The sequence below is a fragment of the Symphalangus syndactylus genome, chromosome 7, assembly GCF_028878055.3.
Source record: "Symphalangus syndactylus isolate Jambi chromosome 7, NHGRI_mSymSyn1-v2.1_pri, whole genome shotgun sequence".
NCBI lineage: Eukaryota > Metazoa > Chordata > Mammalia > Primates > Hylobatidae > Symphalangus > Symphalangus syndactylus.
Window position 1 is genome coordinate 125,996,629 of NC_072429.2, and position 15,724 is coordinate 126,012,352.

At 36.8% G+C, this 15,724-nt stretch overlaps 1 protein-coding gene and 1 long non-coding RNA gene across 10 annotated transcripts in view; one reads left to right on the top strand and one right to left on the bottom strand.

The window, feature by feature from the left end:
- The window catches only part of LOC134737143 (uncharacterized), a 517,224-nt gene that overhangs the window by 241,843 nt on the left and 259,657 nt on the right, over nucleotides 1–15,724 (top strand). The gene's annotated exons all lie outside the window — the stretch shown is intronic.
- LOC129486808 (serine/threonine-protein kinase Nek4-like) overlaps nucleotides 1–15,724 on the bottom strand; it is a 99,379-nt gene that overhangs the window by 14,107 nt on the left and 69,548 nt on the right. For 2 of the 9 annotated variants that reach the window (XM_063642963.1, XM_063642956.1), the window contains 3 exons: nucleotides 12,172–12,328; nucleotides 9,884–9,981; nucleotides 8,385–9,245 (listed from right to left, as the gene is read on the bottom strand). The exons of 2 other annotated variants lie outside the window; for them this stretch is intronic. In XM_063642963.1, the coding sequence (XP_063499033.1) occupies nucleotides 12,279–12,328 (50 nt within the window). In that variant the 3' untranslated portion in view covers nucleotides 8,385–9,245; nucleotides 9,884–9,981; nucleotides 12,172–12,278. Of the gene's footprint in view, nucleotides 1–8,384; nucleotides 9,246–9,883; nucleotides 9,982–11,080; nucleotides 11,363–11,389; nucleotides 12,538–15,724 lie in introns of those variants that run through there. 5 more of the 9 variants (XM_063642957.1, XM_063642962.1, XM_063642958.1 and 2 more) reach the window with 5 other exon arrangements.

The window sequence follows — 15,724 nt, forward strand, 5'->3', positions numbered from 1 at the left end:
AAGAGCTAGAAAATAGAATTCATGAGAAAAGGTTAGAGGAATTGAAATTATTTAGCCCAGAGGAAAAAAGTATATGTAGCCATTCAGTGATTCAGTGAAACCTCGTTATCCAATATCAATTTATTCAAACGATAGCATAATTTAAACTGACAGCTATGTTTCCAATGAACAAATGACCTACCATTCCTTAAAAAATAAAAAAAAGATAATCAGAAACCTTTTAACTTAAATATCTTTTTTTCTGTCTGATCTCATCTATTTTGGATTATAAAGGATTTATTTTACATGAAATCTTCTGGGTCACACTTTGCATGGCAGTGGAGGTAGTAGATAAGATCAAAGTGGGTCGTGCCCTGATTTTTTTTTCTCTTAAGTTTCTATTTTCTAAAATGCTGCTGTGTTTTCATTCATTCAACAAATATTTATTGAGGAATTATGCATGTCAGCATCCATGCTAAGCACTAGGGACATAGAAGCTATGACACACAAGCTATTTGCATTATTATAACATGTTTCAGTTAAGTTCCTCCCTTACCAAACTTACGCATGTTGGGAAACATTAAAAAGTCATACCCCTGACTTTTTAATGATCACCATTCTAACTGGTGTGAGATGGTATCTCATTGTGATTTTGATTTTCTTTTCTCTAATGACCAGAGATGATGAGCTTTTTTTCATATGTTTGTTGGCTGCATAAATATCTTCTTTTCAGAAGTGTCTGTTCATATCATTTGCCCACTTTTTGATGAGGTTGTTTGTTTTTTTTCTTGTAAATTTATTTAAGTTCTTTGTACATTCTGGATAGTAGCCCTTTGTCAGATGGATAGATTGCAAGAATTTTCTCCCATTCTGTAGGTTGCCTGTAAATTCTGATGATAGTTTCTTTTGCTTTGCAGAAGCTCTTTAGTTTAATTGGATCATTAAAACGTCAGGAAAAAACCGATGTTGGAAAGGATATGGAGAAATAGGAATGCTTTTACACGTTGGTAGGGGTGAAATTAGTTCAACCATTGTGGAAGACAGTGTGGCAATTCCTCAAGGATCTAGAACCAGAAAAACCATTTGACCCAGCAATTCCATTACTGGGTATATACCCAAAGGATTATAAATCATTCTACTATAAAGACACATGCACACGTATGTTTCTTGCAGCACTGTTCACAATAGAAAAGACTTTGAACCAGCCCAAATGCCCATCAATGATAGATGGGATAAAGAAAATGTGGCAAATATACACCATGGAATACTATGCAGCCATAAAAAAGGATGAGTTCATGTCATTCACAGGGACATGGATGAAGCTGGAAACCATCATCTTCAGCAAACTAACACAGGAACAGAAAACAAAACACCACATGTTCTCACTCATAAGTGGGAGCTGAAGAATGAGAACACATGGATACAGGGAGGAGAACATCACACACTGGGGCCTGTCAGGGGGTGAGGGGTAGGGAAGGGATAGCATTAGGAGAAATACCTGATGTAGATGACTGGTTGATGGGTGCAGCAAACCACCATGGCATATGTATAACTATGTAACAAACCTGCACGTTCTGCACATGTATTCCAGAACTTAAAGTATAATGATAATAATAGTAAAGATATCACCCCCCAAAAAAGTCATACCCCTAGGTTAAGGCATCTCTAAAGTACACATATTCTTATTTTGGGGGGCAGGGAAGTAGCAAATTAAGCTATTATCTGTATTGTTTATGGAATTATTTTTCAGATGGGCTCCTGTTGAAGAGAAAATGGGATATAGATCAAATGAGCTTTGAAGGATAAAAAAAAAAAAGAAATGAGCTTTGAAGGATAAAAAAAGAAATTTTTTTAAAAAAGATAATCATATTGGGAAAACTGGATATCCATGTACAGAAGAATAATAATAGACTCTTATCTAACCATTTTTACAAAAATTGACTCAAAATGGATTAACAACTTAAATGTAACACCTGAATCTATAAAGCTACTAGAAGAAAATGTAGGGGGAAAGCTTCATTATACTGGTCTTAGGCATGACTTCAAAAGCACAGGCAGCAAAAGCAAAAATAAAGAAATGGAATTGCATCAAACTAAAAAGCTTCTGCACAGCACAAGAAACAATTACAGAGTGAAGAGATCACCCACAGATTAGGAGAAAATATTTGCAAATCATATTGCAAATCATAACTGTTAAAGAGCTAATATCCCAAATAGACAAGGAACTCAAAACTATTCAATTACAAGAAAACAGAGAACCCAATTTTAAAAATGGGCAAAGAATCTGAATAGACATCTCTCAAAAGAAGAAATACAAATGGCCAACAGCTATATGAAAAAAATCCTCAACATTTTTAATCATAGAAATGCAAACTAAAGCCATAATAAGATATCACCTATTATATTGGCTATTACCAAAATGATGAAAGATAACAAGTGTCGGCGAGGATGTGGACAAAAGCGAATCCATACACACTGTTGGTGGCATTATAAATTAGAACAGGCATTTTGGAAAACAGTATGGAGGTTCCTCAAAATACTAAAAATGGAATTATCCATATGATCCAGCAATCCCACAACTGGATATGTACCCAAGTAAATAGAAATCAGTATACCAAAAGTTAGAGCTATGAAGTTCATAATATTAAGCTGAGAAATATAAAATATAAAACTCACAAGTCAATTGACAAATTAACACAGTAAGTTAGTAATTACTATGACTATAATTCTGGTCTCAGATATCTTACTATCTAGTACTCTTTTCTTCTTCCAAATTAGTATTTTCATTTATTTGCTAATAGTAACTATTTGTATATGGTTGTGAATAACAGAACCCAACTATGATGGCTTAAACACATAATACTTATCCACCTACATCAAATCCGCAGCTGAGTGGTCCATAGCTGCTGTAACAGTGCCACAAAGTCATCAGGGACCTAGACTCCTGTTATTATGCTTTACCCTTTTTGTTATGTAGCTATAATCTTTTTTTTTTTTTTTTTCCTTGAGACAGAGTTTTGCTCTGTCGCCCAGGCTGGAGTGCAGTGGGTGATCTTGGCTCATTGCAAGCTCCGCCTCCTGGGTTCACGCTATTCTCCTGCCTCAGCCTCCCGAGTAGCTGGGACTACAGGCGCCTGCCAACAGGCCCGGCTAATTTTTTGTATTTTTAGTGGAGATGGGGTTTCATGGTGTTAGCCAGGATGGTCTCGATCTCCTAACCTCGTGATCTGCCTGCCTCGGCCTCCCAAAGTGCTGGGATTACAGGCATGAGCCACCACGCCTGGCCTATGTAGCTATACTGTTTAAGGCTACAAGAAGGCTGCTTGAGCTCCAGCTACCACATTGTCTTCAATTAAGTACATTGTTGCTTGACATATATTTAGTTTTGTTGCTAAGTGAAAAAAATACATATATATTGGGTAGGCAACTTGTTACCTTTACCACCTCATTGTTAAGAGACAATTTTCTATGAGTTTCCAGAATTTCTGCACATCTTGTAGACAGAGGCACTGCCTCTCTTTGTTCTGAAGTGATTTTCCAAGGTTGTGTAGAAGCCTTGGAAGCTAGAGATCATGTGTCCCTTCAAAACAGAGAGAAGTTTCTTTACTGTCCAATATAATAAAGGTAATGTCTCTCTCTCTGGGGCAAAGATTAGGCATGTGCACTGCCAGTTATAAAAGATCCAAATTTGCTAAACTCAGTATTTCTTTCCTGTAACACTATGCATCACAGGTACAGGCATCACATGGCCCTATTCATATCACCCTATGTGAATTGAGGCCCAGGGATCGGCTTGAGAAAATGAAGTCACTGGTTACTGTTATTGTTGTAAGTAACCAGATGTCTTTTGTCTCTGACTCCGAAATCTCATGCCATGTGCCAATACCTATGACACTGCATAGGCTACCTTGTTAGCTTGCAAGTAAGTTTCAGACCCTTCACAGTTCTTGATAGTCATCCATAACTCACTTTGTAGGCTATAATATCTAAGGTGTCTAACTCCAAGGTGTCTAGAACAGAGTAGGTGACTAATACATACCTAAATAAACAGAAAGTCCCAAAAGGCATTTTAATGAGTCAGACCACTTGACATAAAGTTCCAGATAATACCACTGAGGAGCCTTATTACCTTCCACAAAATCACTTACCCTCTCTAACCTCAGCTTCTTAAATTAGTAGTCTGCATTTTCTCCTTCCCCTTGCTCAACTTTTATTTCCTAACCTACTGCTAATTGGCTATGGGCCTCATCTCTTCAGAGAAACTGTTCTTCCAGGGTCTCTAGTGACCCACTAACTGGCACAGCCTGCTGACCCTTTTCACTCTGTGTCTCACTCCCTGCTGTTCTGTTGACATTTAACTCCTTTAAACTCTTTCTTTTCTTGCCTTCCATGAAACTTTTCTCTCCCGGTTTCTCTTATATCTCCAGGAAATTATTTATCTGTCTCTTCTTCCGTTATTTACTCTTAAACATTGACATGCCATAAATGCCCACCCTCTCTCCAGCTCTCTTCTCACTCTGTAGAATAAAGTTTATACCTTTAAAAAAAAATTGGTTTTGCTTACCATGTTTGTGCTTATAACTTGAATTGCTATCTCCAGTCCAGATTTTTCTCCTAAGCTTCAAATCTATATTTTTAACCCCCAATTCATTACCTCTACCTGGATGTGTTATTGGAACTTCAAATGAAAACATGTTTGAAGTTACACTTATTATTTATTTTCGCACCTCCCAAACTGGTAGAGCTGGCATCCCTTTCTCAGTGAATGGTATCACCATTCGTGATTTTTTTTTTATTTTATAAACCTAACAACTCTAAGGCCAACAACATTCCCATCCAGTACCATGGCTGTCTCATCAATACTTCTCAAAACACTTGTCTTTCTTCCCACTGCCTCCGCATTAATTTAGGCCCTCACTATCTATTACACTGGCCCAATGTTCAAACCATGTCTCTAGACTCTGTCCTAGTGGATCATAAAAGCCCCCAGAATAAACTTTCAGAACCAAACTCGCATAATGCTGCTGCCCTGATTAAAATCTTCCTTTGGCTTTTCTCAGTGAGAAGAATGGGAGAAAGTTCAAACTCTTCAGCATGATACACACAACCCTCCTTAATCTGACAGTTCCTGCCTCTTCAGCTTCACTTCCTATTTCTCTCCATCTCACAGCCTGTGCCCCAGCCATAATAAACCACTCACAGTTTCCAGTACGTGCCCTGTTAATATAGACCTTGCACTGCTAAATAGACTGATTCTTCTACCTACTATTTAACATCACCCCCAAATCCAGTCTAGGGAATCTTTTATCCTTCAAAAGCTAGCTTAACTTTTTCTAGCCCTGGGAAGTTTACCCTTAACTATCAAACCCTCTCTCTTAAGACTGGTTGATTACTCCCTACCTGGTGCTTCTCTCTATCTTGAAGGATCTTTTTTATCACATTTATCATTGCTGTACCATACTAACTTGTTTACATACCTGAAACCACTAATAAAATTTGTCTTATTTATCGTTATATGTCCAACATAGATCACAAATCCAGATGTGGAGTGGAGGCTCAGTAAAATTATTTAAAGGGTAAGAAAGCCGGAGAATTTGAGTAACACCAGTAAAAAGGCAGTTACTGAAGTGGAATGAAAGGAAGAAAGCACAGAATTTACCTTTTTCATAGTTTGCCTTAAGTAAACTCTGGAATGTTCTTAGGCAATGATGACCCTCCTAGGCCCCAAAATGAGAAATCAAGTTCACCAGAAGTAGCCAATTGGGAATTGCACACTCAAGGACAGTGTCCTTCACCTCCCAGTCGGTCCAAAGATAAGCCAGTGGGGAAAAGGGCAGCTACAGAGCAATGGTTAGTCTTGAACTACAAACATAGAGAACAAACTATGACCATTGGGAAACTTTCTAGTTAAGAAGCACACAGTGTGGCCCAGACTGAGTTTGCCAGATTAGGAGACAGAGAGAGCACTGGGTGGAAGTAAAGGTCAGAAGGCTTGGGTGGAGGTGCCTCTGCTAACCTCACCACTCCTGGGTCCTTGGACAGTTTCTTTCACTTCTCTAAACCTCTGTGTCCCCATATGCAAAATGGAAATGCAAAATACACATTTTACCGAGTTCATGAGTTTGTTAAGAGGATTAAAAAAGAGAATGTGTGTGGAATGTTTTCACAGTGCTCAGAACAGGGTAAGTGCTCAATAAATGTTAACTATTGTTTGTAATGAAATACATAAACACTCAAGCAGGACTCAGCTCTGTTCCAGCTATTCTTCAAGAGGTTGTTATAACCAAAATGTGTGTAAAATTATTACTTATTTGGCTCAAACACCTTTCCTCTTCAATGTGTAGTGGGGTTCCTTTATAGATTTATTACAAAAAAAAAATAAGTTTAAACAACTAAACACACCCTGTGGTATGAAAATCATAAATAGTTACTCTGGTATTAAATAGTTACTGTAGCATTAATTGCTAAACAAATTACATAGAGAACAACACACAGGCATAATGTACCATAGCAATACTGTTAAATTCCAGGCCCTCCTTCATGAAATGTCTCTGTCTGGCCTCCTTTCTAATCTTCTTACTTTCTTTATGCACATCCTGAAAGTCCACTCCTGTCTTCTATACCCCCAACACTTTCATCTCAGATTGTTTATACTCATGTAGTTGCTTCTTTTATTAGTAGTTTTTTTCTAACTGCAATGAACTCTCAGTTTTTTTTGTAATCATTTTCTTAGAGTTTTTATTAATTTTATTATAAATATTCACTTGCCTAATTGCTATTCCCACTGGGGTATTCCACAGAAAACTTAAATTTCACAAGTCTCAATTTCAACTCATTTTCTTCTTCTTAATGCAAATTCTTCTCCTATGACTTCTAATAGCAAACACAAACCTCATACCCAGGATAGTACACACCAAAGACAGATTGTTTGAATTTAACTCCCAGATCTAATAGTCACTTGCTGTGTGACCTGGAATAAATTATTAGCCCCTCTGTGCTTCCTTTTTCTCATCTGATATTGATATTACTTAACTCATAGGGTCTTTATGAGGGTTAAATGAATTATCATGTGTAAACACTCAGAATAGCTCCAAAAACATGGCAATTGTTACATACGCAAGTAGCAACTCACCAAGAAAAACTAACCTGAAAGCCATCTCTGAACTCCTATGTCCATTTAGTCATTCTTTTTTTTTTTGGACAGAGTCTTGCTCTTTCACCCACACTGGACTGCAGTGGTGTGATCTTGGCTCACTGCAACCTCCATCTCCCAGGTTCGAGCGATTCTCCTGCCTCAGCCTCCCGAGTAACTGGGGTTACAGGTGTGCACCACCACGCCTGGCTAATTTTTGTATTTTTAGTAGAGACAGGACTTCACCATGTTGGCCAGGCTGGTCTTGAACTCCTGACCTCAAGTAATCTGCCTGATTCAGCCTTCCAAAGTGCTGGGATTATAGGCGTGAGCCACCATGCCCCACCACTTCTTTTCTAAATATTTTAAATAGATCCATATCGGGATATCTCTACTTTCATTACCGTTGTGTAAACCCAATCTTCTTTAACCTAAATAGTGTAACAGGCTCTGAAATGGTTCATTCATTTGTTCATCCGTCATGTAACAGGTAAATATTCACTTCTTACTTTGAACCTGACAGTGGGAAGTATTAATGTATGGGATAGGCGTGCTCCCCTCCTTCTGGTCTTGCTTCCCCTAATCCAGAATAATCAGACAGTGCCATTGCCCTGTGATCCCCAATGCCTTCATGTCAAAGTCAAAACGTTTACTGTGCCATGATCTGGCCCTTATTTACCACTCCATCCTCTCTACTTTCCATTCCTTGTTTGAATCTCAGCTGTAAGCGCTCATCTCTTTGCTTTTTAGGGAAGGAGCCATGTTGCTACTTTCCTCTGGGACTTTGCACCTGTCATTTACACTGATTTCCTCCCAGATCCACCCTATCCACACACTTTTGAGGAGCTAGTTCGTATTGGCGGTTTCAGCAAGATGTCTTCTCTGGTTCCCAGACCTATGTTCTGATAACACGTAGAACTCAGTCCTATCATGACACAAAATTGCATTGAGTTGCATTTTCTGGTTTATTCATCTGTCGGGCATACTGTAGGATGTATTTCTTAGGGAAATTCTAACCAAAGGAACAAATAAACTCTGAAACTTCAGTGGCTTAATATAGGTTTTATATATATGTATATACAAAATGTATAGATTATATATTTTATATATGTACAGTATGTAATATTTTAGATATAATACACTATACAAAAATAGGTTATATAAATATTCTATATTAATATACTAACATATTTATATATTATATATGAGATATACATCTAGAATATGTTATATATTTATATATTATATATTACACATAAAATGGTAGAATATTTTTATAAAATAGAAAATATATATTTATATAACATATAAATATATTATTTATACATATTTATTCATTTATTATAATATGTACAAGTGCATGTCTCTTCAAGAAAAGAGAGGTATTTCTGGAAAGGAGTTGTCCAAGCAGAGATGACTTTTCCTAGCCTCCCTGTTAATCGCATGGAGTCAGGGACTGTGTCTTGCTTATTGTTTGTTTTCTCTGCCTAACATAGTACACAGCTCAGAGGAGATTCTCAATAAAAAAATATGACATAAATTGATACTTTACCTCTCTGGTTGCAGCTTGTCTTTTTGCTAGTTACACAGATATGGGAAGGTTGTAGGATTCAAATAAATTTTATAATAAGCTGTTTCCTTTTTAAACTTAGAGAGCATCTCTCAAGTCTAGGGGCCTGTCAGTTTTCCATCAGCTTCCCTGCTATGAACACTTTGTGAATCGTCCTAAATTACATCAAAAGAAAAGACATCATGTTCTCTTCTGCTTGGTGATACAAGAGTGCTTTTCCACTGGGAAAAATACTAAATTTTCTATTTCCTGTGTGTTACCAGCAAAAACTTTTTTCACAAGCTGCAGCTTTCTGGGTTAGGGTGAATAAGTAACTAACCAATTAGCTCATTCATTTCCAGTTCAAGGACATCAATAATCCTCTCATCTATTGGTGGCAAATTCTTGTCCTATGTGATGTCAACAGTTTAATCTGTCTATGGCAAGAATTACTAATTATTCATACTTACCTTTTAGCCCTGTCTGTGGCTTCAGAATAATTTCCAACGCAAACATCCAAATTTTGCCCCACAGCTTCTTACATTTGGCATTGCGGTGACTCAGTTCCTCATCTTTAGTGTACTCCTTCATCGTTTTTTCAGATATAAAGATGTTAAAGGAAAGAAAGGTAAAGTAACTCTACAAAGAGCATGCAAGATGTTGATAGCAGAGCAAAACTCAAAATTTTGGGATTCTCATGCTCAGCCAGTATTTTTTTTTTAACCACTTGGAAATAGACATCTAAAGCAGAAAGAAATGTTCCAGAAGCCTTGGTGTGTGTGGGGGGGGGTGAGTGAATGTGGCTGTATGCCCTAAAGACAAATTTTAAGTCTCACAACTTGGCTGTGGGCAAGCTCTGGTGTTTAGCAAGGTCTTATATTTGGGGTTTACAAGATGCTCATTTGTTTCTCAATGGCTCCAGCTTGTCCTTTCACCTGGAATGTTGTCAGGAACCTGGGGCCTTGAAACAGCTGATAAAGATAAGCTTTGAGCCACTGAGTGTCCTTGGGCAAGTTGGCATCCTGCTCCGAGCCTCAGTTGCCTACTCGACAAAATATGGTACTGGGTTTTTGAGGTAAATTTAGATTAACTTGTGTGAATCACAGAATACAATATATGGTGGGTATTACATCTAGTGTCTTTAGGTCCAACCTCAGGTCTCCCTACATGTTGTCAGAAAAAGACATTTGAGCATTTTAAGAGTGAAATCAAAAGTGCACTACCAAGGTTTCTAACAGCCCACTTCTATCCTGGCTTTTCTTCCTGCAATTGTTTTCAGCTTGGGTGAGTCACTTTTCTCTCTGGACCTCCATTTTCTCACCTGTAAAGTAAGGAGATTGGAAAATGATCTTAAGGCCCCTTCATCTTTGAATATCTGTGATTCTATGCTCTCTCTATATCTGGGTCCCCAGAATTCTTTTTCTTGGACTATCTCCCTCAGTTGAGAGAAAATTATAAGAAGGGCTGCTTCCCAGGTTTATTTTGGGTGCAGTGGCCAGTCTCCCTTGAACTTGGCATTTGCAACTAATCTCTATAAGCAAAGTGTGCTCCAATTATGACTTCACCCTACTGGCCCAGCAGAGCTATTGGGTGCTGCCAGCAGGGATAAAGGAGTGTTCCAGCCATGAGGCAACTATTTTGTTACAGTTAATGGACATGGGGTTGAGAGACATGTCCCTCAGGCATTCTCTTGTGCCACCTTGAAGAGGTCATCCTAGGTAAAATTCTCTGAAGAGAAATATTGGCAGATACATATGGCAAAACACAGCCTCCAACTCCAGTCAAACCACCACCACAAGCACGGTGAAAAGCAGAAAAGAACTGTTGGGTGTATTAGGGTGGAGGTGAAGACCTTGGTCCTGCCTTTATGAAGCACACATCACTTCGCACCAAGCATCACACTTGGTGCTGGACACAAAGAGATGATGAAGATACAAAATGTGGTCCTTGTTTTTAAGGAGATCACAGTTTTCTAGGGCAGGCTTACAGTAACTACGGCAGTCAAGATATAAACAATAATATATATCTTGGACATTCACCTAGAGATTAAAATGATTATTCTAGCAAGATAAGTTGTCAGGTACTTTAGATTATAGGTGGGAATAATGAATCTTTCAGAATTACTAAGTGGGGCCTTCCATAGAAGTGTATAATTCAAGACACATTGGTTTCACCAGTGGTGACCTCCCCTCAAAGGCAGATACAGGGGAGGAGACTGGATAGTGTTGGAGGAAAAGAGAGTCAAAACCTACCAGAAGGAGCATCACAAGGGAGACAAAGAACTGAATTGTTTCTGAGTTGGTAATGTGAAAGTTGCTAGAAATAATCCTTGCTCAGGTGCTCTGGGACTAGTTTTTGCACCAGCTGTGTGCACAAAGTGAAAGGCTTAATTGCTAGAACTGTATTACTTTTGGCTCTAGTCTGCTGGACCTTCCATCTCCCAAACTATAGCTCCCTAGAGCTTTCTGGAAGTGGTTTTGTATTCCTGGACTTACCTATAGCATACCTTTAAAGGCAAGGGAAGCTTCTTAACTCCTCTTAAATCAGCTAAGCTATGCTGTGGTAATAATAAACACCTATATCTCAGGAACTTAACACAGGTTTCTCACTCACATCACAGTCCAGTGAGGGCTTCTCTCCATCCTAAAACTTTCCCCCTGGAACTCAAGTCTCTCTACGTTGCCTTGGAAAGGAAAAGAGAGCTGCAGGGTCAGGTTTTTAAGGACCATGTCTACAGTGGCTAACATAATTTCCACCCACATTGCATTGCCCCAAAATCATATGATCCCAACTTATTGTCACCAAAATGCTAGGGATTTGGTCTAGGCCCTGCTGCTCACAGCACAGAATGCCAATCAAAGAGACAATGAGTATTGCCATGGAAGAAGGCTTTTAATTGGATGTTGCAGCTGAGGATTTAGGAGATCAGTCTCAAACCTGTCTTTCAAATTAGCTAAAATTAGGAGTTTATATAGCAGGGAAGAAATGTAACCATGTATAAGAAAATAGGAATTAGGGAGGAGTAAGGAAGATAAATTGGTTGACAGGAAGTAGGTGGAAAGTTAGGCAATCCTGATGGGTGAGGGGTCTGGCATCTCTTTGTCCAGATGCAGTGATCTGGTAAGTTTCATCTCCTTGATACTATCTGGGAGGTGTGATGGTTGGTTTCCAGAGAAAGAAACTCAGATAAGACAAATGTAACTTTCTTGAGTTTTAAGACTTGGGGGATCAATTTGTATGTTTATTCAAAAGAAATAATAAACATTAGTTCTATAGAAAACTTGGACCAGTTTCAGTCTCCCCTTTCTATTTATCAGTTCCTCAATCATGGGGAATTTGGTCATTGATCTTTCTGGCTGCTTCATGCTGAGGAGGGCCATTACAAGCAGCTCCATACTAAGGGTGATGAATCAAATGTTAATCTAATACTACAGTCTCCTTCTATGACACAATCTTTCTCCCTCTAGTCTCCCACTTCCACCAAAGACAAATCATAGCAGGACCAACCTACCTGCAAACTTAGCTTCAGTCCCATATATTTGGCCCGATTACCCACAGAAAGTATAGCAAGCATCATCATCCACATAGGGTCTCTTAAATTGGCTTTCCTGGAACCATTCACAAGGCCATTTCAGTCAAAGCCCTGGGAAAATAACCAGTTCCTCCAACTGTGTCTCGTTGTAAAAGAAAACAGATTATTATTGAACTTATGTAAGCAACCATATTGCCATAAATTAAGAATATTCACAAATAGTTTACAAATTCTAGAGAAATCAGGCAGAGAGAGAAATGTGCTTCAAATTCTATTTATAAGAGTATACTCTACTCAATTGTTAAAGGTTGTAAATAGCTCAAAAGAAAAAGTGTTCTCCAGACCCTGAAAAACAAAACAAAAAGAATCAGCAGTGTTTCAAAGAACCAAAAAAAAAAAAAGCCATAAAAATTATTTCTGTCCTCCATTAGCTCAGTCCACGCAATCAACTCCCACTCTGCTTCATATTGGGTTAGTAATCTTTAAGAACACATCAGCTTTTCAATTAATGTCCTGGAAGTTTTCTCTCTAGTCCAGTGGCAAAATCTCCAGTTATCAGAAACCTGCATTCAGGGATTCTTTTCATGAATTCCCCAAAAGAAGCAAGTTCCAGACTGTAGCTGATGATAAGCTTGTTTTTAAAAACAATTAAAGCAAAATAATTATGGATGAGAAAAGTCTCAACAGACACAATTGACAAGAAATATTTGGTTATTTCTGTGACATACAGAAATTTAACATAATCATAATTATTACTGATAACATATATTAAGACATCAGAATTTTAGGAATCTCATGCATTTATGTTAAAGCTAATTTTAACAAAATTTTATAAACAAATCTAATTTGAATCAGTTTGATCATAGGTAAGAAGTCTTTTATAACCTTTTACAATTTTTTTATTAAAGATAAAATCATTGCTCTAAGAAAACTATTTTATTCCATCACAGTGGCCCAGATACTGGTATCGTATCAGTGTGCTTTAGATATTAACATTTAATTTATAGAAAACCTTGAACTAATTTGTCCCTTAAAATTAGCCCTTACAATCTCACGTGCACCCACATCTTCCACAATAGTTCCTGGGCCTAGAGGGATTGAATAGTTTTAATTTCTAGCCCTGTGTCTCAGGCAAGTTGTTCATTTTGATTGTCACCTTCTCCTGGGTCTGAAAACAAGGCTTTGACTACTGTCAATGTTCAAGATTTGGCATGAGTCTGTGCCTTTTTTAGACCCAAGAGTCAAAGTCCTAACTTAACAGTACAAGGATTAGTTAATAGGACATTTATATTGTAGAAAGTCCTGTCATTCTCCCTAACATGTCACAAATTAAAACACTGTGAATTGGTGTCTAGTAGTTAATGCCTGCAGCACTTTAAATCACTGTATTAAAGTGGTTAGATTATTCCTTGCATATATCTAATTGCTAACATTGTAGTGACAGAACTGTGACCCAAAGCATCAAAAATGTGATAGGTCCAATGCCAAAGTGATCAAAGTAAGACAATTAACTTTATTCTCCATCATTTAAGAAAATGATAAATGCAAATATCAGTTTTGGGAATTCAGTATGAAGATAAATAATCTCTTTTCCCTTAAATACTATACACTGAAACAGGGACAAAGTAAAAATAAGCACAGAATTTTTTTTTCTGCTATTTTAAAAGAGCATCATCATACATTTCCAAGATTGGTTTCTAGATACAGTACTGACAACTATTAGGTAAATTTCAACTCCAGAATCTTCAGGCTAGAACAATTGGGGGTTGGTTTCCAGTTTGTTTTTGCTTTTAATTTTTAATTATATATTTTGTTTTCAAGTACACACATTAAGGCCTAATAGTGATAACAGGTTTGGAATAAAAAAAATCACTAGAAAGCCTGACATTTTTACTTCTACTTAACTCAAGTGAATGTCACTTAATTTTGATAGTGGTAAATACAACTAACATAGTCTGAGAGAAATCCCAGTCAATATAATTTATTTTAAGGACAAGGCTAGTCTTTCCTGAACATTAAAACTTTGTACCCATATCACAGTTTTTCCTCATTACCTAAAAAAAAGATCTGAAAACAATTCAAATTATTGATTGAATTGAATTTCCTTAGGGGAAAAAAACTGTCTAAACATTTCTCTTACCTACTTTTCCAAATAAGTAATGTACTATTTCTGCTCAGAACTTATTTAAAAAAAACAAGGTTTTTTGTTTTTTAGGGGTTCTTTTTTGACCCATAGCTTAAAGCTCTTGTAGCTCTCTAGATCATCAGAGTCAGCAAAACCAATCAAATTTTTAATGGCTGGTGTCCCCTATCCATTTTTACAGGCCTGACAAAGATAGCTTAAGAACTTTAGATAAATAGAGCAAATGATGAATTGTTGGAAATGCATAGGAAACAAAATGACTATTCATAGAACAAAATATAAGCCTTCCATTAAAAACTAAAAATATCAATGGTTTTTTATATATGTATATAGAAGTAAAACCCAAAGGAGAACAAATAGCAAATAATTAAAAATTAAAAGCAAAAACAAACTGGAAACCAACCCCCAATTTTTCACCTACTCAGTTTACTTTGAAGGCTACAGTATAATACAGAGCCTAAAACAAACATATGTTGGATATTTTGTTCCTAGTGTATAAATTAATGTCTCTAAGTCCAGCAACACCGCTATACCTTCTGTGCAATTAAGAAATTTACTTCAAGCACATGACCAGTAAGTACTTTAGTGCTAGTACTATCTATGCAGAATAGCATATACAGTGTGAACAAGGCAATGCAAGCATGTATGTAAAATTTGGCTCCATGCCAAATCTGGGTTCATGCTTAAGTATGTTAAAAAAAAAAAAAATTGCCAAGCTGCCAATATATTTCTTTACAGCATTCCTTCATCAATACTAAGAGCTTTAGCTATGAGCAATGTTAATTAGCGAAATTTCTCCAATTTTCTATCAGATTTTAAAGAGTATTTTACTACTTATTCACACAAACCGCCTAACAGGCTTGGACTTTCTGTTTTTGTCCTAGATTTTCTTTCTTTTTTTTTTTAATGACCAATTATTTTATTTTAGGACAAAAGTTTACCATAGTCCATAATTTGTATCAACCTTTACATAACTTATGAATTAGACAAAATAATTTGTTTTTCTCTGTAAAAACACATCTTCTCTCACACATTTTATATATGGAATAATATATTAATTACAATTCTTATTCTTAGTAGCTTTAAATTTTAGTGAAAACCTAGGAAGTAAGACATTCTGAACTAGCTATCAGATATTAACATTTTAGAGATGAGAACATTCCACAATTTTAAAAAACATGTTTCCCAATGTCATAACCCTCTTTCTTTCTTTTCTTTTCTTTTCTTTCTTTCTTTCTTTCTTTCTTTCTTTCTTTCTTTCTTTCTTTCTTTCTTTCTCTTTTTCTTTTTCTTTCTTTCCTTTCTTTCTTTCTTTTTCTTTTTCTTTCTTTCTTTCTTTCTTTCTTTCTTTTTCTTTCTTTTCTTTCTTTCTTTCTTTCTTTCTTTCTT